The sequence below is a fragment of the Astatotilapia calliptera genome, chromosome 12, assembly GCF_900246225.1.
Source record: "Astatotilapia calliptera chromosome 12, fAstCal1.2, whole genome shotgun sequence".
NCBI lineage: Eukaryota > Metazoa > Chordata > Actinopteri > Cichliformes > Cichlidae > Astatotilapia > Astatotilapia calliptera.
The window spans coordinates 17,099,392-17,126,447 of NC_039313.1; the positions used below are offsets into that span (position 1 = coordinate 17,099,392).

At 42.3% G+C, this 27,056-nt stretch overlaps 1 protein-coding gene across 3 annotated transcripts in view; it reads right to left on the reverse strand.

The window, feature by feature from the left end:
* pcsk5b (proprotein convertase subtilisin/kexin type 5b) overlaps positions 1-26,287 on the reverse strand; it is an 88,624-nt gene extending 62,337 nt beyond the window's left edge. For 2 of the 3 annotated variants that reach the window (XM_026187565.1, XM_026187564.1), the window contains exons 1-5: positions 25,589-26,275; positions 21,793-21,897; positions 9,591-9,743; positions 3,434-3,577; positions 1,491-1,567 (exon numbers count right to left, since the gene is read on the reverse strand). In XM_026187565.1, coding sequence (XP_026043350.1) covers positions 1,491-1,567; positions 3,434-3,577; positions 9,591-9,743; positions 21,793-21,897; positions 25,589-25,768 — 659 coding nt within the window. In that variant the 5' untranslated portion in view covers positions 25,769-26,275. Of the gene's footprint in view, positions 1-1,490; positions 1,568-3,433; positions 3,578-9,590; positions 9,744-21,792; positions 21,898-25,588 lie in introns of all 3 variants that reach the window. The other variant, XM_026187563.1, reaches the window with a different exon arrangement.
* Between the last annotated feature and the right edge of the window lie 769 nt (positions 26,288-27,056).

A 27,056-nucleotide genomic window follows, 5' to 3' on the forward strand; every position in this document is an offset into this window, starting at 1 on the left:
CCCCCGACCTTATAGACAGTACATTTGCATAATGACTGAAACTAGCACCACTGAATGAACAATGGGCTCTGAGGTAAGTTTCTGAATCATTAATATGTAAACTGTCATGACCATTGACCAACAACCACTGATCAAAGCTCATTGATCATTGATCAGTGACCATGAGTACCGTTCACAGAGAGTTGGGGAATGGCTGCAATCACAGCATTGTAATAGGGCGAAAGATGTACCCTTAGGCCCCCTCCTCGATTCAGAGATGGTCTTTCCCTCTTCTTTGTAAATGGACTCTTTGACTCCCCGCTCAAACCAGCCTTCCTCCCTGTTCAAGATGTGTACATCCTTATCATTGAAAGTGTCCACTGGCCTGTAGGTGTTAATAGACTGCCGAGTCCTGGCCTGATGAGTTAGCTCTTCTGTATTGAGCCATCTGCTTCATCAGAGGTTGTTTGGTTTCCCCGATACACCACACTACTCTGTTTGTGTCGGGGGACCAGATGCGGACAAATTTTTAAAACAGCGTGTTTTGGTGTTTGAAAGCCAAAGATATGCATTGTTTAGAGAAAATGTTTCTCGACAGTCCCGATACTCCTGAAACATATGGGATCACCATTTTTGCCGAGGCAACAGTTGTCCTTCTTCTCTCCTGGATCGGCTGGAGAGAAGAAAGAAAGCTTTCTTCAGGTGCCTTCCCAGCTTTGACAAATGTCCAGCTGGGATAACAACATTTACTCAGGGCCTTCTTGATGTGATGTTCTTCTGCTTTGCTGGCCGCTGTATCTGTAGGGCTGGTGTTCGCTCTGTATTGTACCGTCCTGAGGACACCCAGTTTGTGCTCCAGTGATGAGAGTCGAACCTTAAATACTGATCCATATGCGTAGGTTTACAGTACACAGCAACATTTAAATGTCCCCCATTACTGATGGAAATCTCACAGCTAAGAAGGCTAAACTGTCATAAATCACGTCCTCCCTGGTGAACTTAATGCGATCAGTGGTTGTTGATCAACGGTCATGACAACTTGCATATTAATGACGCAGAAACTGACCTCACAGCCCATTGTTTGTCAGTGGTGCTAGTTTTAGTCATTATGCTAATGTACCTTTTATAAGACTAAGAGGAAACTGCAGTCAGCTGAGACTGAAGAAGTCACTTGGATGAGCGACGTTTCTCCCACTGAAAAAGCGACGTCCAGATGAACAGAATCAACTCTTTGGGATTTCCTTACCTGACTGATTGAGCATGCATCAAGACAAATATGCTAATATAACTCACTGCACCACAACAGAGTCAGGACTCAGCAAATACAAACATATTGAAGCACAGAGCTTGTTTTAGAAATCCATGAAGGGAAAAAAAATTATCCTGAAGAGCTTTTGGCAAAAACAAAACAGTGAAGCCACATGCTTATTTTCTAAAAACCCTGTTACAGTTAAAATTTAATTTCTTGCTCTCTCTGTTATGGGGTAGATTTCCTTATTTATTTTCCTTACTTGTTCTCGTTGGTCGCATCATATCGAGGCATGGGATCCACATCGTTGCTGTTGACATCATAGCTTGCCTGAGGGTCCTGGAGGAGACATGGAGGTCAACACAAGTATAACAAAACATCATCACACACACACACACACACACACACACACACACACACACACACACACACACACACACACACACACACACACACACACACACAAAAATATCAAGCAAACAAGTGAATTCATTAGTAGAGTAGGTCCAACACTCTCTGTGAGTGTGTGTGTATAACTGGCTTGTAGATCGCCAAAAAGCTTCTCTAACCCAATCGAAGAGTTCACATCAACACGACTCACAACAGTTTTGTAAATCGAATGCAATCAGAGCTAACCCAATCTGCGGCACCACTGGCCCTTCGGCATAAACAAATCTAAGCATTAAGAGTAGCTAATAACAGCAGCGCAAAGAGGGTGTGAATCATTTCATCTGCGCAGCTGATTGATGGCTTTACCTGCTGCCTCAGGCCAACAAGTTAGTTCAACTATCAGTTCTCGGTCGTAGGTAGACATACCTCAGCACGCACACACACTAAAGTATGAGCCCACAGAGAGATAAACATGTACACACAGCATAACTGCACATCTGCAAGTTTAAGGAAGTTTTTCTCTGGAATTTAATTGCAGACACATGATGGGCTGATGATCCAAATGGCAGCAAATATCACTACCTAGGTCATCACATGACTGCTGTCTTCTGGAACACGACTTGGTTACATGGTAAAGAGAAACAGTGTGATTACAAAGCAGAATTTGTATTATTAAAATCACAATTATAATTGTCAGATTTTTATTTTTGTTTTCTCCACATTTACATAACTAGAAAAAGTTGCATTTCCTGCAAAAATGCAGTGTGAATGCTGTGAAGTGAAATCTAAAAACAGCAGAAGAAGGAGAACCATCTGCTGAAAACACTGTGTAGAAGCTCAACTCTTTGCTGAAAACTGCTGTATTTGAAAGGGTACACTGAACAGTGTCAATAAAGCGTACATGCAAGCGGGGAAGATGTGCGGCAACCGCCACAGGTAGGATTCGAACCACGGCAGCTGCTCATCCCACTGAGCCAAGCCAGTTCTGGTCACAAAGAAAGATATGATGAGAGGCAAAATGTACACTGTGCAGAAGAAGCTGAATTGTGCTGAAAAGAGTGGAAAATCTAAACTTTCTGCTGAAAAAAGCTGAAAAGAGGTGAAGAAGCTGTAGTTTCTTCTGAAAACAGCTGAAGAATCTGGAATTTGTGCTGAAAAGAGGTGAAAAAACTGAAAATTCTGCTGAAAAGGGGTGAAGAAGCTGAAATTTGTGTTGAAAAGAGTTAAAAAGGTTGAACTTTTAACTGAAAAATTATTGCCATAAGGGGGATTCGAACCCAGACCTCCCGCTCTGAGAATGGCTGCTCATCTCACTGAGCCAAAACACAGGTGACCCCGGCAAGCAATATCAGTGACCACACTGGTCATGTGGTCCCAGTCATCTCAATGGGACAAAATATGGCATAAAAAGCTTAATATTTCAAAAAGTATAAAAGTTCTGAGCACCAAAAGATATAGCAGTCATTAGCAGAAAGAGCAGAACAGGTTAAAATTTGAATGGTGAAAATTGGATGAAAACTGAGGGAGTAGTTAAGCGGAAACGGAGCAACTAGAATAATAAAGGATAAAGAATAAAGAGAAACAGGATCACAATAGTGTGGCACTGCATTGCTATGTATTAATCAGTGCACTGTGTTGTATATGTGGCTTGTTAATCCTGAATGAGGCAGACTCATAGCCATTCATGCAAACACATGCAGGGGCATTTACATTTGAACTCATACACTTCCTCACTTGTCACACACCGACTCAAAGCCAATATGCGCACACACTGCCACTCATAGCCACCCTACACGCGCATACATACACACTCACGTAGTTCTGATAGAGGTCTGGGTGGTTCCTCTCGATCCCGTCATCTAATATGGTCACCACCACATCTTTACCCGTGTAGCCCCTCTTCCACGCTCCCATGATGTTCATATCCGACTGGCAATTATGGACGTCATCGTTGCAGTGCTGCAGAGATGGAAGCAGATGGTGAGAAGAGAGCAGGTGGGGATAAACATATGAGGTGGGAGTTTAGGAACTCCGTCATGTTCTTGCAGATGTTCAGCTAGGAGTTACAAGTTATGAGCGTACTCATGTCACTTTCTTTCAACTTGGAGCAAGCAGGAGAGTTCTGATTTTACTTAGAGGGGAACGATTTCACTTCAACAACTCCAATCGAGTTAAAGCCCAGCGTTTTTGAAAAATACCTCACACAGTGCGTTTCAACCATTAGAAACAGACTCCAACTGCAACTACACACTGATCACCAACCAGTCATTACTTGCTGCCATTCAAGACCTGCATGATGTCATTGGGAATAGGGTGCCAAGAATAGGGATGGGAATCCAGAACCAGTTCCAACTGAGAACCTTTTCCAAATTGTCCAAATCACCGGAATCATCTGCCTCCAGGCTTACTAATTCCCTTTGTCAATGCTGGCATGCTCTCTGACAGTGGAAAAGAAAAGAAAACAATGACGTCAACTTCATGACAGAGAGGAGCTTCTGCACACCTGAAAGTTGAGTCTTTTTTTGTTCCGTTTCAAAACTGTGTTTAAACTCAAAGATAAACAGTTTTGCTCATGGCGAATACCTGTGTGGGCCTATTTTTTCCCCACCCGGAGAAAACCGGTCAAAGGTAGGACGTTAGTCCTTTTGTTAGCTATGATGTCAGCTGCATCCTTGCTCTTTAAGCAAGCCCACTAAGGAGGTAATATCCCAAAACCTGGCATTACTTCTCTGCACAAAACTAGAGCAAAAACATAATTCAAACATTCTCTCTATCGAGAGAGAGATAGATCTATCTATCTATATCTCTATCTATTAGGGGTGCAACGATATTCGTATCGATATTGAACCGTTCGATACAGTGCTTTCGGTTCGGTACGCATATGTATCGAACAATACAACATTTGTAATTTATTTTATCAACTTTTCTTCTGACGATGCTGTCTGTGTTGAGCGCTCAGTGAATCTGCGTTCGACTACTCCGCCTAGGCTGCACTGTCGAGCGCAGATCCACTGAGCACTCAACACAGACAGCATAGTCAGAAGGAAGAGCGCAGGGCAAGCTAGCAAGACAGAAGTTAAGCTCTCCTTACAACATTCAGATCTGGCGTTTGGAATTATTTTGGTTTTCATGTGACGTATGACCCTGAAGGTAAGCGCGTCATGAACTAAAGTAAAACAGTATGTTGGATGTGCCATGCAATGCTCAATTACATGGGTGGGAACTAGTGTGTTAGCGCAGTTAGCTCGTTAACGTGTTGGCCATCTAGCCCCATGCACGGGGCGATCGGCGGTAGCTCGTTAACGGAGATTTGCCGTGTTGTGGCGTTAAGGTCATTTCAACGAGATCAACCTGAAAGCACTAGTGGGAACACAACGAATATGACTGCACATTTACGCCGACATCATCCTAGTGCAAAGACAAAAACAACAAGCATGCTACTAACTTTAGCCGAGTCATTTAGACAGCTGTTAGCACATGATTCTCCTTATGCTGCTGAGAATATAGCCCAGAAGAAGCGGATAGTATAGCTTTTATTTTGGAAAGAGACATTTCTCTGTAATAAACTCTCTTTTCCAAAGATGAGTGATTCCTCAATCAGATACAGGGCTCGCAAAATCGCTAGCCCGACGTCCCGGAGCTAGCGATTTTTTCAGTCGGGCTACCAAAATCTATCTCTGCCCTGCCCGTCGGGCTATTGTAGGAAGGAAAAATATATGTCAATGCTTTTGCATTCTTTCAGAAATGTAGCTGGGTAATTATGTCATTGGCATCGGTGAGCCACTGTCAATATGTGACATATTGAAGTCGCGTTTGAATTTGCGCTTGTTTTTTTGCTTTCACTTTGCAATCGTGCGAACTGTGTATAGAGAGCGACAGCACTGATCTGTGAGTGATGATAATTTGTGCACCAATTCCTCTGACATCGTCTTATTAATCGTTAGCTTACTATGCAAACATAACAAGTGAAATCTCCCGCAGCTTAAACATGTGAGAGGTTGATCGCGCAGAGAATCGCTGAGCTTATGTGAGTGCATGTATAAAAGCAGCACGATATATATTTTAGTTCTGCTGAGCCAAATAAGACAGGTCAGGGTGAAGAAGTGACAGCCAAAGAAAAGCTTACCAAAAAATGGAGAAGTTATGACAAATCAGACTATAAGGCAAAAAGAAAGTGCAGCTTTATGGTTTCATGGACAAAAGAATTTCTGTGGCTGCAATATGACGAGCTATATAACCAGGGCTGCACATAAGTGGTCCGCAGGTGCGCATTCGCTGTCAAAATAAAAAACACGCACAAGGGTTAGGGTTAAATTTAAAAACTGTACTTTTGAGTTAAAATATATATTTATAATTTTAATAAATGACAAATTAAAAAGGCATGAACATTTTTTTTGTATCGAAAAAAATATCGAACCGTGACACCAAAGTATCGAACCGAACCGTGAATTTTGTGTATCGTTGCACCCCTACTATCTATCTCATAGATATCTATATATGAGATATCTATCTATATCTATCTATATATGAGATATCTATCTATATCTATCTATATATGAGATATCTATCTATATCTATATCTATATCTATATATATATATATATCTATCTATCTATCTATCTATCTATCTATCTATCTATCTATCTATATATATATATATATATATATATATATATATATATATATATATATATATATATATATATATATATATATATATATATATATATATATATATATATATATATATATATATATATATATATATATATATATATATATATACACTGAACAAAAATATAAATGCAACACTTTTGTTTTTGCTCCCATTCCCCATGGGATGGACGTAGAGACCTAAAATTCAATCCAGATACACAATATAACCATCCCTCCCAAACAGTGGTCACAAATCAGTCCAAATGTGTGGTAGTGGGCACATCTGCTATATTGAGATAATCCATCCCACCTCACAGGTGTGCCACATCAGGATGCTGATCTGACATCATGAGTAGTGCACAGGTGTACCTCAGACTGCCCACAACAAAAGGCCACCCTGGAATGTGCAGTTTTGTCTCACAGCAAAATGCCACAGATGCCACAAGCAATGAGGGAGCGTGCAATTGGCATGCTGACAGCAGGAATGTCAACCAGATCTGTCGCCCGTGCATTGAATGTTCATTTCTCAACCATAAGCCGTCTCCACAGGCGTTTCAGAGAATATGGCAGCACATCCAACCGGCCTCACAACCGCAGACCTTGTGTAACCACACCAGCCCAGGACCTCCACATCCAGCAGGTTCACCTCCAAGATCGTCTGAGACCAGCCACCCAGACAGCTGCTGGAACAATTGGTTTGCACAACCAAACAATTTCTGCACAAACTGTCAGAAACCGTCTCAGGGACGCTCAACTGCATGCCCGTCGTCCTCATCGGGGTCTTGACCTGACTCCAGCTCGTCGCCGTAACAGACTTGTGTGGGCAAATGCTCACATTCGATGGCGTCTGGCACGTTAGAGAGGTGTGCGCTTCACGGATGAATCATGGTTCACATTGTTCAGGGCAGATGGCAGCTGAGAATGTCCCAGTTCTTGCATGGCCAGCATACTCACCGGACATGTCACCCATTGAGCATGTTCGGGATGTGCTTGACCGGCGTATACGACAGCGTGTACCAGTTCCCACGAATATCCAACAACCTCGCACAGCCATTGAAGTGGAGTGGACCAACATTCCACAGGCCACAATTGACAATCTGATAGACTCCATGCGACGATGTGTTGCACTGCATGAGGCAAATGGTGGTCACACCAGATACTGACCGGTTCTGGGTCCCCAGACCCCCAATAGCGCAAAAAACTGCACATTCCAGGGTGGCCTTTTGTTGTGGGCAGTCTGAGGTACACCTGTGCACTACTCATGATGTCAGATCAGCATCCTGATGTGGCACACCTGTGAGGTGGGATGGATTATCTCAATATAGCAGATGTGCCCACTACCACACATTTGGACTGATTTGTGACCACTGTTTGGGAGGGATGGTTATATTGTGTATCTGGAATGAATTTTAGGTCTCTACGTCCATCCCATGGGGAATGGGAGCAAAAACAAAAGTGTTGCGTTTATATTTTTGTTCAGTGTATGTGTGTATATATATATATATATATATATATATATATATATATATATATATATATAGAGAGAGAGAGAGAGAGAGAGAGAACGTGTCAGTTTTTCCCCACAATAACACAGTTATTGTCCTACATTAAGTCTCTAATTTAACAAAGAGACTTTACACTTTAAATCTTGAGGGACTTCGATTGCCAATCCTAAACTATTATCCTGGATCACGATGTGTGACTGGCAGATAATTTGGAATTCCAGCAACCAAAGACATCTATCCAACCAATTTCTTAAACCTTTATCCAGTTCAAGACTGCAGGCACGACACGGGGCTAAACGGGAGCACAGGTCCCCAGCCCATTAAAGGGCTAACACAGAGACAGACAATAACTCACATCTACACCTGCAGCCAATTTAAAATCACCAATTAAGCTAACGTGCATCATCTGTGGATTGTAGAACGCAATCAGAGCTACACCACCGAAAGCTGCGTGCCGTCTGCAAATAAAGACAACACCACCAATCTCTCCCAAACTGACAGCGGCAGATCGATAACATGAGCAGATGTGCCTCTGCTTTCTCACACTCTGCTTCCACTGGAGCGCGACAAATCAGGAGGCAGGCGTCAGATATCGTTTCATCTAGCACGGGCGGGATTTTTTTAGTCCCGTCTCCTGCACCGTCTTCATTGAAAACAGCTACATGGTCACTGTCGCCGAGTGTAACCCTGGCATTTCAATATTGTTCACAGCAAATCTTATTCAGAGGCGTGTGTCACGAGCTATAGTTTATTTTCTAAAGGTTAAAGTGACATTTAGATGTGTAATGTTTAACCCTAAATTGCTCCTTCACACACTTTATTCATCGATTAGAAGCACTTTGCTATGCCTCTCACACAGCTCAATAAAATTCTAGTTATTTCAAACAATTAATGGTGTAATATTGCACTGCACTTAGATTAAATACAAACTATACAACTGGACAGAACTATCAGGCTGTGTAAGGTCACTTTGATGGGATTGACCAGAGGAAGCTTGTTTTCCATTCCAGGTTCAAAACACACATGAAGTTCTGAAAGTCTGAAAAATATATAAAACCTCGGGTCAAAGTATCGGCAGTTATCTACACTGAGTTAACAATTGACTGAGCTGGGAACACTCGACCGCACACACAAACATATAACTAAGGAGCAATGATCTCAAGGTGTATGCAAACAGGAGTGATAAGCCAGCAAAAACAAGTATCTCCCCCCCCCACCACAGAGACACGTACACGCCTCTGTGTGGGCATTCCTGTGACAAATGCTTACAAATAAACAAAGAACCTCAATTTCCTTGTTCCAATTAGAGTTCAGATAAAAGCTAAATTTCCTCATTAATGCCGGGATTTTCAAGGCACAGGTTGGAATGGTGAAGCAGAAGCCAAAATGTACAATGTTTATTTGAGAGCAATCGTTCCCTAATAGTTGTCATCAAAGCCCCATTATATTTTTCCAAAAGCAATCCCTTTTTAAAAAATTAAAAGAAATACCCATTATAACTCTGCTCATTTTTCTGAAACATCTTTGTGGGGATGCATAAGCATTTCTCTATAGGGGAACTCTTCATTCTTATAAGACACAAACAAAGACACACGCACACACAAATCCCTCAGCTCAACTGCAGTAATCAGGACAATGCAGTGACCTAACCTGACCTTTGACCCACAAACTGGATAAATGTGGGCAAAGAACAGCATGCAATCCTCCGAGCAGACTAGATGCTGCATACACTGAGTTCATGGGCCCTTGTTATATTCTTCTGTCTGGTGTAAACAGAGAGGAAGCCTGGAATAAGTATACACTGGACTTACAATATACCACATACTGTTCCACTTGGCGTCATTATAGAATATGTTGTTTTGGGCTGGGCTGCTGTGGGCGGGGCTTGACAGCGAAAGGAGCGGGGCCTGTTTGAAATCCCTCTTGATCCTCCTTTTCACCACCTGCTGCTGTATCCACTCCACCTGAAACACACAAACAGAGACAGGCGATAGAAGAAACTGAGGAGGCTTACAATAATAACAGGGGAGCAGAATCACTTCGGAGATGACACAACCAGTATACAGGTGAAGTTCCAATGAACTGAATACTGAAGGTGAGGCAACATTTTAGGAGGATTTAAAAAAGAAAAAGTGCAAAGACATTGTCTATGTTTCCTCTTATTTGCCTTATGTGATGAACACGCAGAGGGAAAACAAAGAAACCACCTACAGAGACTAAACTACATTATACTGTTGTACGCAACCGAGCAAGACAGAAACAAATCTACTGAGTCTTAAGGGGGTGTTTTTCTTTTGGTGCTCAGCCTTAAAGTCGTTTTTATCCCAATGGACTGCCTATAAATAAGCGTAATAAGGTTTTATGTGCTGTCTCCTCTTTTAAACGTGGTAAAAGGTGAACAAATGAAGACTGCTGAAGTAAAACAAGCCACTACAAGCCCAAAAAAAACAAAAAAAAAACAAAAGCAAACTATAGATGTGGAAGACTCGCAAAGTCATGATTTATTTTTAAAGAGATATTTTAACCATGTCAGTGTTACTGTGGGCTCATCAGTTCGCTTCTCCTTTACGGAAAATTTAAAAAAAAAAATAAAAATGTTAAGACATTTGATGCACACATACGCACTAAAGGCTGTAAGGCCTCACAGGTAACATCAATCTCTCAAATGTTATGGGCTCGCTTCGAGGCGCAGAGGCATTCCTTGGCAGGAGCCTCGTTCAGACTTTGAGGCGGAATTTTCCAATGTCAAAATCCGTGCTGCCTGGATCCGAACGAGACGGCTGGACCCACTCGCGCCGCCCCAGTCAGCTCCTCTTAAAAACCTGCAAACCTTGTGTTTAGTCTAGAAGACTTCATCTGTCTGAGAAGGCCCGATCAGAAGTTTACGCGGACCCAGCGATGTTAACACAGAATCTGAAATATTAGCAGGTATGCGACTGGCACAACACAGAGCAGTTCTTTCTGAGACGTAAACATTTGTGTGATAAATGATCCAGGGATTCTCCGGCACCGAGTTTGCACCCAAACATGATTGCGCAACAGTTTATGGGGACGGGGGAACGGTGCACATTGGCACGAAATGTCAAGGTAGTTCTTCTTTATACAGAGTTTACAAAAGTGTGTAATTCTTCTGAGATGTCCGCCACACCAGCTTCTGTTTCTAGCTGTATAGACAGAATAATTTTCACACCGCAAGTGTTTTTGTTTTGCCGCTCAGCCCCGATAGTCCCAGAAATCTGAGGTTTTATTGAGCTATGTCCGACTGTAAAAGACAAAGCGTTTCTCCACATCAATAGAGCTCCAGCAGACAGGAGGAAGAGGAGGAGTAGAGAGAGAGAGAAGAAGAGAATAGCTGACATAATGACTGCAGAGTGATTATCTGGTCTCATGCACTGAAACAATCTGCCAGGCTCTCTCCGGAGAGTTTGAGAGCGAGGCAACAAGACAAGATAAGACGAGAGGAGAGGCGATAAAGAGCTGAAGAGAACGAGTCCCGGGAGAGTCAATAATATAAAAAAAGAAAGAAGAGAGAGCTGGAAGGGAAGGGAAAACAAATAGCAAGAGAGACCAAATGACAGCAAGTGAAGGGAGGATAATTGAGTTTATAAATAACTGATTTAATAACTTGAGTATGTACCTCTTTAGAAATTGTGAGGGAGGGAAAGGAATAAAGTGCAAATGATGTAATTCAATAAATGACCTCCTATAAGGAAGAAAAAAAGATGGGAAAGGAAAAGGAAATGGCAAACCAGCGCAGAGAGAAAGATAAAGTGTAGAAACGAAACAATTTTTTAAAAAACCCAGTGAGAAATTTTACTTTAGCATGATGCTTCTCCCGTCTGCCAAGGTCTCAGCTCATTTCACTCCAACTTCTATCAGGACCATCAGCTTCAAAGCAACCGTTTACACAGACCATTAGCCTCAAAACAACACTGTCATCAAGAATTGTGCGTGAGTGTGTCTGCGCAAAACCACTGGTGTATCATTACAATTTGCATACATTAGCATACCATCAACCACAATCTTTGATCAGCAGTGTAACTCTTAACTGCTCTTGTTCGTAACTTGGCAAATTGCATGGATATCTGCCCCGTGTATACCCGTAAATCCTCCTTCACCGCCATCAGGGGCGACGCAAACGCTTCAAGAAACGACAAAAAACCCCAAAAACAATAAATTCATTTTTTGCTGAAGTTTGTCTCAGATGTCGCGGGGCAAGAAACACACGTTCAGAGGAATCTAAAAGAGTTTAAAGTGGCTTTAATGAACAAGGTCAACAACCACAGAGCTGGAATTTTAAAATGCTTCTGCATGCCAGCAAGTGTACACCCTACTGAAGCGCCTTTGAGCAAGACACTGAACCTGCCACCTCCTGGGATTTAGTATTGTTTGCTACCTAAAAGCTTAGTGTTGTGAATGAGAAAGGCTCAGCTGAAGCACAAACCATACTACATCTTTGGAGATTACTCTAGATGAGGCATCTTTGTAGACTGGTGTTTGCCAATTTCACATATTCTATTGACAAAGGGGCTCTTTTTTTCCTCTTTATGAAGGCTACGATGATTCAAAAATATTTCTGAAAGCAAAAAATTATTTAAGCCAACTTTGACCAACAACGTCAAGGCAGCTGCAACCTTGTAGATCCCTTGATCATGACTAGATTGTGAAAAGAGGTAAACTCTGTTATCCCAGTGCATCCCCAGTTTTAAAAGGTTACCTGAGGTGAGCTTTAAATATTACAGCTTCCATCAAACAGCACAAACACCATGAGCACATCCTTACACCATCTTCCAATTACACTGTGCTGTTCACGTCGACACAAAAACTTGCCCTTAATTTAAAAACTGGTTACGAAAAAAGCTGCTCAGATGAAGCGTGTATTTCACCACAGCTTTGCTAACATAGTAGCGTCCCTGCAGCATTACGCAGGGTCTGTAACATAAATCATATGCCTTACTTTCAGTATCTGTGTGTCATATCTATGCCTGCATTATTAACACAATAAGAGCTCAGTGGGTGGCAGCGTGCTGGCTGTGGGGGTGCTATATGTCAACATGAGATCGCAGACATTTGTATACAAATTCTTTACATCCCAAGGAAGAAGGCTCAGCTTAAAGGTCTAGAGGTGGAAATGCCAACACTGGCATCATAATTTCAAGACTGATGGCACCCATCCATCCATAGTCATTTATATCATTTACTTCTATTCTTAAGGAGCAACAAAAAAAGCCTGGTCTTCAAGAAAAACATGAATCCATGAAAAATTAATCATTTGTTTGTGTACACGGATAAGAACTGACATTTTTTTGGAACAGTAAGTGCAAATTTGTGAGTAATGCATTTCAACAGGGAGTGTATTTTGTGTCTCCGGCATGAATCTAGCCCAGACAAAACGGAGATGCGTCACCATTGCAATTTAAAAGAATAATAATAATACTAATAATAATACTAATAAAAAGTGATGGTACTTTAATTCCTAACCAAAATCAAATTGTTCTTAAACAGCTAAACTTAACCAAGTAAATAATATGAAAGTATAGTCTATAAGTAAGCATAGACCCTACAATGTTTAAAAATCTGTGAGGTGTTACAGCTTTAACTTGGGTCTTGTGAGCGGTAAAATGACCAAGTGCACCATGAACGCCTCCAGCCGCCTATTAAAAATGGAAAATATTCATTTCATGTACATGGACACAAAGATTTATGATCATTCAGATGAAAAATGGGGCTCAGAGACAAAAGATTTGGGTTTTCATGTTTTCATGTCCAGAAACAAGACTTGACAGAGTAGGTCGAGACCATTTCACAAACTGCGCTGTATATTGTGCGTGTTTAACTCTTCCACAACCTATTTCATGAAAATTTTTTAAACTTTCCACTGCTGTTGCTACAGTTGATGTTGGATTTCTTTACTGGGATTTTATTTTATTTTTTTATTAAAAATACATGTTTATCCTCTCCCTTCCTGGATTACCAGAGGCAGATAACGGCCTATGTAACACTTTTTCTGAAGTCGTTGAGAATAATGCCATCCTTTATTGTGTCTGCTAAAAATCACTCACTGATAACAGCCTGCAGTTATCCGCATCAATTGTGCCATGAATGCGAGGCCCTATCCAAACAAAGCCAATATCGCCCGTATTATTGCCTCTAAAACTTCCCCATGTATCACTACCATTGTGTCAGTGCCAACTCACTGGCTGGCTCTGGGGCATAACGACCTCCTCCATTCATTTAACTGCAGTGTGGTGTAGCAGAGGAATGATCTGGTAGAACCTGTACCTCTGTCACCCTGCCTTTACTCCCAGTCTGACTCCCGCTCCTATCTCACTTCCTTTTTTTCCCCCTTTTTAAATCCCTTTCCTCGTCAGCCCCCCCCCTCTCCTTCGCTGCATTTTTCAGTCTTCTTCTCTGCAGGTGCCCATTTCTCTCTCAGATGGCCTGTCTCTGTCTCTCTCTCTCATTCCCACTCCAACCCCCTTCCAACCTCCCTCCCTCCCTCGCTCTCACTCTCATTCACTCTGTATAAGGGTTTGCAGGTGGCTCTAGCTGGCTGGGTCAGTAACCAGGGGAAACTGGGGAAGAGTTCACTTCAATAGAACAAATGGGAACAAATTGATCCACTTTTACTGCTGTTTGTGTGACGATGTTAGAGCTCCAGGCAAAAAAAAGCTAATGGATAGTGAGCAGAACACCCAGTGAAACCCTTGCAGTAACATGAGAAACCAGTTCTTGTCCTCTCTCTGGGGTATTTCAGAGACTCGGCCCTAACTCGGCCATCACAAACAGCGTGGGCCGTCACGGCCAGCTGTGGGGGCTCGTCTCAAAGCTTAGACTATTTTAATGGTTCATTTGTTAAACAAATTCAAACTAAAAATTCAGGATTCTCGGCCTAATGGAAATTTGTACTTGGGACTAAGATGAGTCTGATAAAATCTAAGGGTATGCACATTATCCCTGAGGTCCAGACACTAACTATGTCGTCTCCGTAATGCAATGAGCGTCCTCGTCTTCTGCATATCTATGAATACAGCAAGGCATCTGTGCGGTGAACAAAAAAATTCTGTGAGCCAAAAGAGAAAAAACACTGAGCATATTTTAATTGTTTAACAGTGTAATACGTAGATATGAGCTCATTTTGGTAGTTTTACTACGTGGTAAACCGCTGTCCTGATGTGGCGGAGCAATAAAACATTCAAATTTAATTTTGTTGTCACGGCTATTTTGCATTTTAGTCTATCCCAGTGAGGATTCAGCTGCAAACCACACCTGGCTCTCAGTTTTCATGCACATGTCTGAATAGATGACTTCAAGTAAACAAGAGCCTTTCTAAGTGAAACCGGCTGGAAGCACCGTGCTCCTTCAGCTAGAAGGCGTTCGGCAGTTGTTTCTCCCTACTAATCTCTGCGCACACATCAAAAGGACACTACAAAAGGAGAAAACAACCACTGTCGTGCTGTAATTGTTGTTTACAGTAAACTTGAAATGTCTGGAAATAGATTTCAGGCAAAGCAGACTAAGTGTACTTGAACAAAAAAAGAGAAAAGACTGCGGCTGTCCAAACTCTCTTGGAACTCCCAGCATGAATGACTCACGAGCATGCGTCAGCAGAACTGAGCAAGGTGCATGCCGAATACTGCTTAATACAAAAAGACAAGTTCGTATAGATAGCCACTTAATTAGGTACACTTGTTAAGCTGCTCGTGGCATGGCACCTCAGTGCATTTAGGGATATAGACATGGTCGAGACCACCTGCTGAAGGTCAAACCAAGAAGAAAGGTGGGCTACAGCAGCAGAAGACACTGGGTGCCACTCCTGTCAGGTCAGAACAGCTAAAAAGAGGATATCGGATTCCACAACAGAAGATTTAAAAAAAATGTTGCCTGATCTGACGAGTCTCCAGTTCTGCTGTGATATTCAGATGTTAGGGGACAGAATTTGGCATAAACAACATGAAAGCATGTATCCATGCTGCTTGGCATCAACAGTTCAAGTTGTTGTTGGTGATGTTGGGATATTTTCTTTTCCAAAGTTGAAGTTATTTTTACTTTTGTTCCCAACTTTGCTCATTTGAATTGAAGTACAGGGATTGGAGAAGAGGCCACTTAGAGGCAAAAGGTAGAGAAGGGTAAATATCTACTCGGAAAGAGGGTGTACTGACCTGTACTAAACTTCAGACGCTCCACAACCAACTGTGGAAGAAAACTTCTGCTGCAGAGAGCCTGTTAAGGCCAGGTTTGAAAAATAGATATGTCCACACACGACTAACAGATTCCAGCTGTGCAACTACAACAATTACACTTGTGGCTCTTGTGTCAACATTTTTTCTCCTAGTTGATATTTAGGGGCATGAAACAGAGTAAAGATTATGACCTCTCTATGCGGTAAGACAAAGAACTTACGGCATGCATCGCATCTGCCACCAGCACCAAAACAGCATATGATGAAAAGTTTTCTTTGACCTACTTTGATGTGAAATTACAATGACAGCTTAGAAGGAGCAAAAAAAAAAAAAAAGGTTAATAAATAAGCCAAAAGTAACGTTCAAAAACAACAATGCAGTCATGCATATTTTCACAGATACAGCACGGCGCAGGCTCTCCCCTGCGACAGCACTGACAGTCGTCTACGTTCTCGTGCATGTAAACTGTGTCGCACTCCAGACAGAAATCAGAGGATGCAAAACCTTTAACAAATTATGTTTGATCAAGAAGCTTTTAAAATGTTTCCAAATAGCTTGTCCTGAAATACTTTCTGCAGGTTTTCCCAGATTTCTGCATCCTGGGAGTCCAAAATGACTACAGCAGCTACAGCCACAACATCCACGTTTATAGGAAATGTGCCAAGCTGAACTAAACTCAATCTAGGATCCCATCGGCAACCCTCTGATGCTTTAGCCTCTGTAGACAGAGCCAATATTTCAGGGCTTCCTTTGTAGCCAGCAGATATCTGGGACAATACTTCCTCTTAAGTCCACTTGTCATTGTTTACGACTGTCAATCGATTTTCAAAAGCTACGTGGCATCAGGGGCCAACAGCTTCAAGATTGCATTTCAGTGTTCCCTTTTTTCCTTGTTCACCTCCATGCAGTCAAAAGCTGTTCAAATGGGATTCATCAATACAATACTATACAATACAATACTGTTTCATGAACCCTGTTTGTCCTTGTTTAAGGGTCAAGGTGACGCCACGTGCCCTCTCACAGCCTGGAAAAATAAGCGGTCTTTGACCTGAGAGGCAAGTGACACTGCAGTTAGGCGGGTGCCATAAAGTGGTAATCTGTGCTGTGCCTCATCTCCATGGTAACATGTGTGCCAGAGTCTACTGTGGATGGTAGGGTGCGCCTTTCACGGCATCGCTACACCCCTCTGACTCACCCACACACAAAACACACACGGCTGTCATTATTACAAAACCTGATTGCAAAACATCATTAGCAGAATGCCAGACCTCGCTGCTGCCAAACTGGCTGTCACGTTGATCCCAAACCTCATAGACAGGTCCGCAAAAAGGACAGCCAGTCAGCAAGGGAAACACCGACAGCTCTATTTCGCTCCACTTTTCATTTATTCTGTGTCTCCGATGCATCTTTCTCCTTCTTCCGTGCATTCTAATAGGCAATCTTCTGTTTTCTGTCATTTAACCTCTTCTCTCTAATCTAGTCTTTTTTTCTTTTCTTTTTTTAAATCTCTCAGTTTCCCAGCCAGCTGGCATCCGGACACAGACCTTCCTCCAGCGTGGCACAGTGTCAGGCCCAAGAGGGCAAGAGAACCAAAGACAGAGGGAGGGGGACGAGTGCACAGAAAGCAACAGTGAGAAAAGAGGGAGCTCTTGACAGGTGATGACAGCAGGTGAACAGAAAAAACAAAAAACAGCTGAGTGGCCCAAAAATACAGAGAAAGGAAACTGAAGAGAAACAATGAAACAGGATAACAGATAAGCGGGTAAAGAAGGTGACAGACGGCTCCTTTTCTTTCTTTTCCTCCTCTTCCCGTTTCATCCCGTCTTCCAGTAATCACACTGATTCATCACCATCATTCTTCAGCAGTCGCCGTGCATTTATGAGTCCGACACAGATTTATTCGCCGTTCAGAATCTGCATGCAACATCGCCGCTGCTGTATGTAAACGCTGTAAGAGGCATCGCTGCCCTGTTTCCTCAGGATCAAGTCCCAGCCTGTTCAAGAAAGTGACCCGCTTCATCAAACAGGCAGACATCAACAAGTCTGAGTCAGGTACTAAGATGACAAAAATATGCAAAATGTGAGATAAGGAGGTTTCACATGTCTTGGACGAGTCAAACGGTCTTTTACTTCAAAGGCTTTTTAAATCTACTGTAAACATAAACAAGACATCAGAGGAGCAGACAATTGTACAATCGTGTGAACAACCAACAGGTTTGATTTAGTGATTTGTCCCCCGTGTTTTGATAAAGCTCAGTGTTGTGATGTGGAGGCCTCGTGTGTAATTCGGTCCGGGTTTGTTGACCCGATGAAGTGACGAGAAGAGCACTGACAGCGGTTTAGATCAAACTCTTGTTCAAACGGAAAGTTTTTTCTCAGCTGACGACAACAACAACAAAAGCATGTTATTTACTTTACTAAGGCTGTATTTTAGAGTTACAAAAGAAATCCTGCCCACAGTGATGTGAAACCAAAAAACAAACCTCATAATAAAGATCAAATATTCTGATTTATGATTATGTCACGTTGTGTTATGGTGATCCACAACCATCATGGAAAAATTTTGTTTTGTCCGTGACGGATTCTGTAGGAGAGTTGTGCCATCTGATCTGCCACAACCAGGTTCCTCTGGCTGAGATCAAGATAAACTGTCGGTTTATCATCAGGAAAACACAGAGCAGCTGTGGCTTCACTGGGATCTCAACGCTTGGACGGAAAAGTTTAGAATTTCTCTGAATTTGGATTTACTAGGGCTCCACTCTGACCCCTGGGCCCTATTTCAGGAAGCCGGTTTAGAAAACTCAGAGTGAAAAACAATACTCAGGGTTGAGTAACCCCGAACTGTCCAACTCGGAATATTCGGTTTCAGAAAGGCTGATAACAATTAATTCAATCAACGCGGAGTTGCTTTAACCCCAAGTTAAACGCGCGCATGAGGATACATAAAGCCCTGATTAGTGGAGCACAGATTAAGCGAGTCACCATGGAGACGGAGGGAAAGAAGGCGCGGTCAATGTATTTTACAGCGCTTGAGGCCGAAATTCTGATGGCAGCATATGCCGATAACATGCAAATTCCGCGGAAAAAAAGTAACACAGCCTCAGCTGCAAAACAAAGGGAGCATGCATGGCAAAACATAGCCGACAGAGTCAATGCGTGAGTGTTAATTTAAACATTGATCTAGGGATTTCCACCCATTTAACACGTTATTGTATTTTATTTTATTTTTTATTTCATACATTTTATTTTGTGATGTGATGTGAGCGCAGGTGCAACCCAACAGGCCCCAAACGTTCCTGGCAGCAAGTAAAAATGAAATATAAAAATATAGTCCAAACAGGTAAGGTGTAATTGTATTATGAGCCATAGTGCTTGGTCTGTTTGTCCGATGTAAATCAATTGCAGTTAGAGGCTACATTAATTTCCCCTCTGTAAGCACTTATTGAAATTATCTGAGCACATTACAAGTACATATTTGCTTACTCGGTATGCTCAAATGTGACCCGTTATAGCCAACAGAAAAAAAAGCGGAGGCCCGAAAAACAGGTGGGGGTCCTCCACCACCACCACTCACAAAGGCTGAGCAGTTGGCTTCCACATTTGTGACAATGTTGGCAGCATCACATATGATCTTCACAGTGCACAGAACACAAATTAGCATCCATTACTATAATGAAATAATTTGTTAGTTTGAAATGCTACAGGGAACTATGTACCTGTACATTAATGCTGTGGAAAGACTTCCTGTTCACATAGTCTCCTTCATTTACTGAAGGAGCAATGATTGGAATGTGAGTGCCATCTATACAGCCAATCACGCCTGGGAACCGTGAAAATAAATGTAAAATTTAAGTAGTAGTTCAAGTATCACCACATCATAAATTAAGTTTCGTTCATCCTGATACCTGCAATTTTGTGGAATCCCTCTTTGATGAATCTTGTGGGTCTATGACCGGGGAACACCACAGACGAGTACAGGAGACGTTTCAGTGCAACTGTAACATTCCTGACTGCCCGACAGACGGTAGCCTTGGAAACGTGCTCAGCGTCACCAATATTATACAGAAAGCTCCCGTTTGCAAAAAACCGAAGTGCAATACAAATAATATGTACAGAACTGAGAGAATGTCCGCGATGTGTCACATGAGCAATATTAGGCCTGAGGATGTTATTCAAATAAATTATAGATTGTGCTGAAAAACGGTAACGTTCACACAGGAAATCATCAGGAAATGATAAAATGTCCAAACGCGCTCTAATCACTCTCTCCCGGCGGAGAATTTGGGCTTCAACATCTACTGGCTCTTCAAGGAAGGAGCACGCCATGTCTGACACTTCCTACAGTCAGGTTTCTGACAAAGAGGCGGAGAAGGTCAGGGTTAGTTGAAGTAAACCTGCTAGGGGGCAGGTTAGCTTCACGGAGTGTGTCGTCATAGTAACTCACTCAGAATTAATCTAAACTCGCTTTGTGAAACCGAAAACCCAGAGTTTTAGTTAACTCAGGGTATACTTACTCAGAGTTTGCACTAAACCGGCTTCCTGAAATAGGGCCCTGGTCTCTGACAAGTAGGTGGCTATATGTATACACACACACACACACACACACACACACACACACACAGGACACTTTATTAGATACACCTTAACTCACAACTCACTGCATCCAGTTACAATTTAGGTGACCTGCTGAATATGTTGAGACATGCTCAATAATCCAGGTTAGGAAATCCCAGAAAGTTGCTTTTGTTCATCTGGAAGCCGAGTTTTCAGTGGAAGAAATGTTTCATCGCTTATACAAGTAACTTCTTCATCTCACTGCAGGCTTCCCCCAACACGACTGCCTAACAGTGAGATGTGAACTCAGTTTTATAATCGTTGATATTCAAAGGCTATGAGCACTATTCACAGAGAAGTACAATCACACCATCGTAAAATGGTGAAAGATGTACTCTTACGGCCCCTTCCTCGGTTCAACTATGATTGTTCCACATAAGTACTCCACATCCTACCACTCTTGCTCACAATGTCACAAATCTCTGATCATCTCAAACTACTTTCTTGAGTAATCTACCGGATCTCAGTTTAGTGGAGAACCTTTGGGATGTGGTAGAACAGGAGATTCACATCATGGATGTGCAGTAGACCGATCTACACCAACCGTGCTATCATGTTCACATGGACCGAAATCTGTGAAGAATGGTTCCAGCACCTCATTGAAACTGTGCCATGAACAATTAAGGTAATTCTGAAGGAAACAGGGGGTCCAGCCTAGTACTGGAGTACGGTGAATCAACCATTGTCAACACTGTTGACAAGTTTATTTCAAGGAAAATTATATTTTTAATCTTCTTTTATCTCCTTTAACCTCATCAAATTCAAACTAAAAGCAGTAGTAGGCAGATTTCATCATTATTCACTTGGCTGTTCGCAGGATGAACCACTGCAGAGTAAGATGACAGCCCTTGTAAGAGGTGTATGAAAAATCTACTGAAAACATGTTCAATTCTGGCAAAAGGTCCTCAGTGTATGCTAAAAGTTAATATTTAACTTATCAGTTAAAACCATCTTAACTCAAGGTCCACTTGCTTTTTCCAGAACTGCAAACAGAACCTCATGATCTTCATCAGCGGATGGAGTTTGTTCAGTTGAGTCACCTGATGATAATCAGTCATCTCCATCACAAGTGAGTGAACTTTGTACAGATTTGAACACCACACGTTATCCAGGAAAAGGAACTTGAATTAAGATCATATAAAACTACCTACAGTATCATTTCAGCACAAAAGAAACATTGATGCTCAATCTTTCATAAACAGCACAACAGACTTACCTTAGGCTCCATGGAAATGAAACTATGGCGACCACGGCTGGACAAAGTCGACCTCTTAATAGTCCGACTATGGAAGAAGTGATAGTGGTCTCTGAGATCCCCAATCTGCAAAACACACAAACAGACTATTCATCACCACTATGCCTTTCTCTGCTATAGTCTCCTAAAAAGTGAGCTTCATTTTTAATGCTGCTCACAGTTTTCTAAAGTCAAGGCGCAGGTCTCGCCATCTTCTCACTGCTGATTTATTCCCTGCTGAGAGCAAGACTATATTGTCAGAGAACCAGCGCACAATGGTTGGTTTGAACGTTAGCAGCGGCGGAAGTAACAGAAGTTGGGGGTTATGTCTACAAGAGGAAAACCAAGTTGGATAGTATCTGCAAGTCATCTGTGAACTTCTTGTCGTAGCTGTTCTTATAGCTACTGACATGAGAGGTTCAAGCTTTGGACCCAGCGCTTTGCGGCACCGCTAACAGTTAGTTTCGTTTTTGTTTGTTTTCTAAAACAAGTGGAACTTGTGGAAAGGATGTATCAGTGAGCCACCGTCATTATTTCAGGGCTCTTAATCATTGTTGTTTAAAATAGATCTTTATAACTCTTTATGGCTGCACGATTGTTGCAGTGCTGCAGAAAGAATATGGGCCTGTCATCATTAAAAAGGCTGAGAACCACCATAGCTTTAAGTATTTCAAAACATTTTTCTAAAAAAGGTCATGTTTTTGAATTATAATGACATTTTTCTCTCTTAATATTTGTTTTTTCCCAGATATTATACAGAAACCACATTTAGGCTCTTAAATCAATCAGATAAAGGACAAAAGGCTGTGAACTTTAAAAAGAAAAAGAAAAAAAGGAGGGACAGCGAGGGGCAGACAAGTAAAGTGAAAACAGACAAACACAGAGAGGCCAGACAAATGTACAGATAGACACACACACAAAGATTTTGAGTGACAGAGGATCCACAGACAGACAATGTTAGACGGAAAGCTGCTGGTCGGTGATTAGTTTTAATAATTGATAAAGACCAAACAGTCCCTCAGATGATCAAACTGTCATGGCTACCAAGGGTCCTGTGCTATGTCACTGATCCTTCCACTGCCACAGAGCCCATCAGATCAGCTTTCGGCTCATGTACCGACACACACTCCAAAGTAGAGATGGATAAAATGAGAGGCAAGAAAGTGCCAATAAATCCATGACTTTCAGTATAACATCTAACCTTCAGCGTGCGTTTTCAATCTTAACTTGAAAAACAGCTAAGCCTACAAATATGGCTTCCCTTGTTGCTCTAGATATGACTGTGTGATCATATGGGCAGGCACATTACGGTAGACTGAAATTTTATCGGAATAATTCAAGAGTGAATCACAACTTCTACTTAACTGTTGGGAATTACACATCTCAGTCCTGCAGAAAAAACACTTCATCAGTGATTCATGATGTCTTACTTCTCCAGACCTTTTTCACTAGAAGCAATAAATCTCCATATCATCTATATTTCATGACCAATAGTACCAAGAAATGCCAAAAGGTGATGCGCGTTTTCCCTTTGGACCTTAATGTTTCATACCTGTAAGACTAATGTCTCATAACAGGACAAAGACTTCAGGACAAAACACACAGGCTGAGACACTGCGGTACTTTGACACCTTCTTGCTTCACGGTGCAAACACTGCAGCTTTATCACGGCCTCTCAAACAAATCGAGGACAATGCTCAATAATCAAATGAATCATTTTTTCAATGGAAAACTGATCGTTTCATGTGTTTGGATTATTAGCGTTGTCAAAAACAAAGGTGTTACTCTAGACATTGCACTTGTTTAGTTACCTCTAGAGTAACAATGCTGATTGGCCTGATGCCTTTAACAAATACTACAAACCGCACAAAATATGTAACATGTCGTTGATGTCATGATGCACACACTTCCTGCACATGTGTGTCTCTAGATTACGACCAGTGGCTTTCACGGGCTCTCTCATCTCCTCAAAAAAAAAAACAAAAACACCAATTTTAACAGAGATCCACGTCTGAGGCCTTGTCAGCTGATTTAGCCAGTGTCTTAGTCTGGGAAGGGGGCTCCATAGTTAAGAGGATTACCCAGAATTCCCCAACGAGGTGCTCCCTCTCTCCATGCCAACTCTTTTCATCCATCCGTCCATCTATCGTCCTTTCTTTCACTCCCTCCTTCTCCCATCTCCCAGTGTGTGGTTATCTTTGTCTGTGCTCTTCTTTCCAACCCTGTGAAGAAGACCATATTGTCCGCCACACTGTTTTCTATCCATTCATCTTTTTTTCCCCCCCCTCACAAATTTAAACTCCATCTCATTTAGTGGCTATTCCCAGAATTATTTCATTACTAGCACCAGCAAGTTTTTTTTTGATTTACAAACGCTTGGCAGCTTAAGTTCTTCGTGCACATACATGAGTGCTGCACTGATATCAGGAGGACTGGGTGGGTGTCAGAGTTCACATTAGGCAACCAAAAGTGTGTTGCTATCGCTCCCATGGGAGCGGCTTTCGGCTGACCCCCAAACCAGGAAGTGAAGTAAAAACTTGTCTATGAGGTGTCAAAGTCCAGTGAGCCTTCCTGTATTGAGATGGAAATTAGGGCGAATGGTGGGGGTTGGAAGCAACACTCCACCACTCCACTCCACAGGAAAATTCCTATGGGGGTGGTATAGAAAGAGGGGGGTCCACACATTAGTTCCCGTCAAAGAGAGGGGATAAACGAGGCCATTAAGGCCTACTCTCTAGGGTGTATAGTGGGTGGGCAGGCTGGATAAGGTGGAGGGGTGGAGGTTCAATAGCTGTTGACTGGACTACCCCACAACAACCTGTCAGAATGCCCCCTCTGTTCCATGCTGTCTTCATGTCGACCGCTGACAAGTGCAGGCTTGAACTGCCCACGTAGTTCAGTCGTATGTGTGAGGTCCACATTTGTGTGTCTTCTCTCTTTTGTTAAAACAAAACAAGTACTATGCTAAAAATAATAATAATTTTAAAACATTTCCTAAAACCACATTTGGACCAAGTTAACAGATAAATTCCTCATCTGGTGTTTACCAATAAAATGACAAAACATAAAAAGAAAGGAGGCACATCTGAAGCCAGTGTCTGTGCGTGTATGTTCTTCACCAGATGGATCCAGGAGTTAGTTTACACCATGTTAAGCAATGGCACCTGCTTTTGGCCTGATGCGGCTGATCTAATCGATACTGGAGGGCCTTGAACAGTGGAATTATGTACAGTATGGGGAATTAAAGAGAAAAAGACAAAACAAAAACAGCTTGAGCAGCCCCGTTTACTACTATATAAAATGGTGTTTGGCTCACACACCAAGGACTTTTGAGTGAAATCTTACACACAGAGAGAGAGAGAGAGAGAGAGAGAGAGAGAGAGAGAGAGAGAGAGAGAGAGAGAGAGAGAGAGAGAGAGAGAGAGAGAGAAGTCACTTCCAAGCTCATAAACCAAGCAGCACCGCTAGCCGTCACTGGGGTGGCAAAACGACCAAGCACATGAGACTTCAGTGGAAACACCGTGAAGAGGCACCTGTTGTGCCATCCTGCAGCTGGTCTACTTTCTTTGTTCCTTAAAGCTTCTCCTTCCCTGGTCTGTTTCAGAGTTAAAAGAACCCGAGTTGGCTCAGGTTTGGACTTCAGACTTTGAGGTTTAATCGCGCAACTTTGCCGCCTTGGAAGAGGCATATTAAGCCCAATTTTAAGAGTTGACGAAAACACAGAGAGACACAAATTAGAGGCAACTTTGACCGGATCAATAAGCAGTAAGACACATACCTGTCCCATGTTTCTATAGCCGTATTTTTCCGCTATCCGGTCAGCCACCTCGGGTCCCCCGGCTATCCTGACTGCCCAATGGTTGGTGTAAATCCGAGCTTTGCACGGCGGGGACGCAAAGCCGAGGTAGAGCGCCAGGACGCATAGCAAGCCTCTTCTCCAAGCGGCGTTGTGGACCATCTTTTAAACAGACTCTTCTCCTCCTCCTCCTCCTCAGCCGACCAGGCAAACAACCAAACTTCTCTTCTCGCCGAGAGAGGCTCTCATAGAAACACAAATATCCCGGCAAAAGAACTGAGAGAGAGAGAAAGAGAGAGAGAGGAATGGGGAAGGAAAGGAGGTCCGAGGGGGAAAAATACACCTTATCTTCAAACCTCTCTTTTTCACATGGGAGAGTTGGAAGTTTCGTGCGTCTTCTCTCTATTCCCCCCCTCTCTCTCTTTCTCTCTCTCTCTTTTTCCACGGTGGATAGAGAGGAAGTGTGAGTGTGTGAGCGCTGTGCGTCTTCTGCGCGCAAAGTTCGCGTACGTGTGTGCGCGCAGAGCTCCTCAAAGCTGATTTCTGCTTCTCCACGAACAACTCGGATGTTGCTCGTTCAGCTCATCGGGCTTTCATGTGGCGAAATGGCTACAGCGCCTCCCCACAAATAACTAGCTGACACTCTGGAGAGTAGAAACAACTCAAGCCGCGGGGTTTCCCTGCCGAGCTCCGCTGGGTCTTAAAGACACTCGGCTTGGATCCGCCGCCGCTGCCCGCCTGTCTGCCAGACGCAGATCAGCCGCAGGGAGGGGTCAAACCGGGGGCTCCAAGGGATTCCTCCAAGAGCCCCCTCACCCTTACTCAATACCCTCTCAAAATTAAGAATTAATTATCTCAAAGTCGAGTGGAAATTATAGAAATCGAACTTTATTTTTAATTACTTTTGATTTTTTCATCAATTGACTGACAAAAGACACTGTGACTGCAAAGAGTGAACATATCCGCTGATGTGTACCTTAGGGTAATTTTCCATTTTCCTAACTGGTGGAGCAAGTACCCCGGGGGGTATTACTGCAGTAGCCTGGGGGTTAAGTAGACAAATTAGTAGTTAAAAAACCCAAAAGAACCTTATTTAACTAAGGTAGCCTGAGCAGCTTTGAGCAGAAAAGGTAACAGTTATCTAAAACGAATGTTTTAGGGGCAGAAAGGCAAAAAAAATATGGATCCATTATTTAAAATATTATTAATTGTTAAATATTTTATCAAAAAACAAGTATCTTACAAAATGTTTTTGATGTATATACTGTTAATATAATATATAAATATAGACCTATATGGATATATTTTCTAAGTAATTAGGAAGTGTGCTGCTTAAAGTAGGCATAGGTTTAAATGTATTTGCTAAAGAACAGTTTAAATAGGCAGCCAACATAACTGGATCCAATATTTTAAAATATCAATATTGGAGATATGGGAAATGGCTAAAATT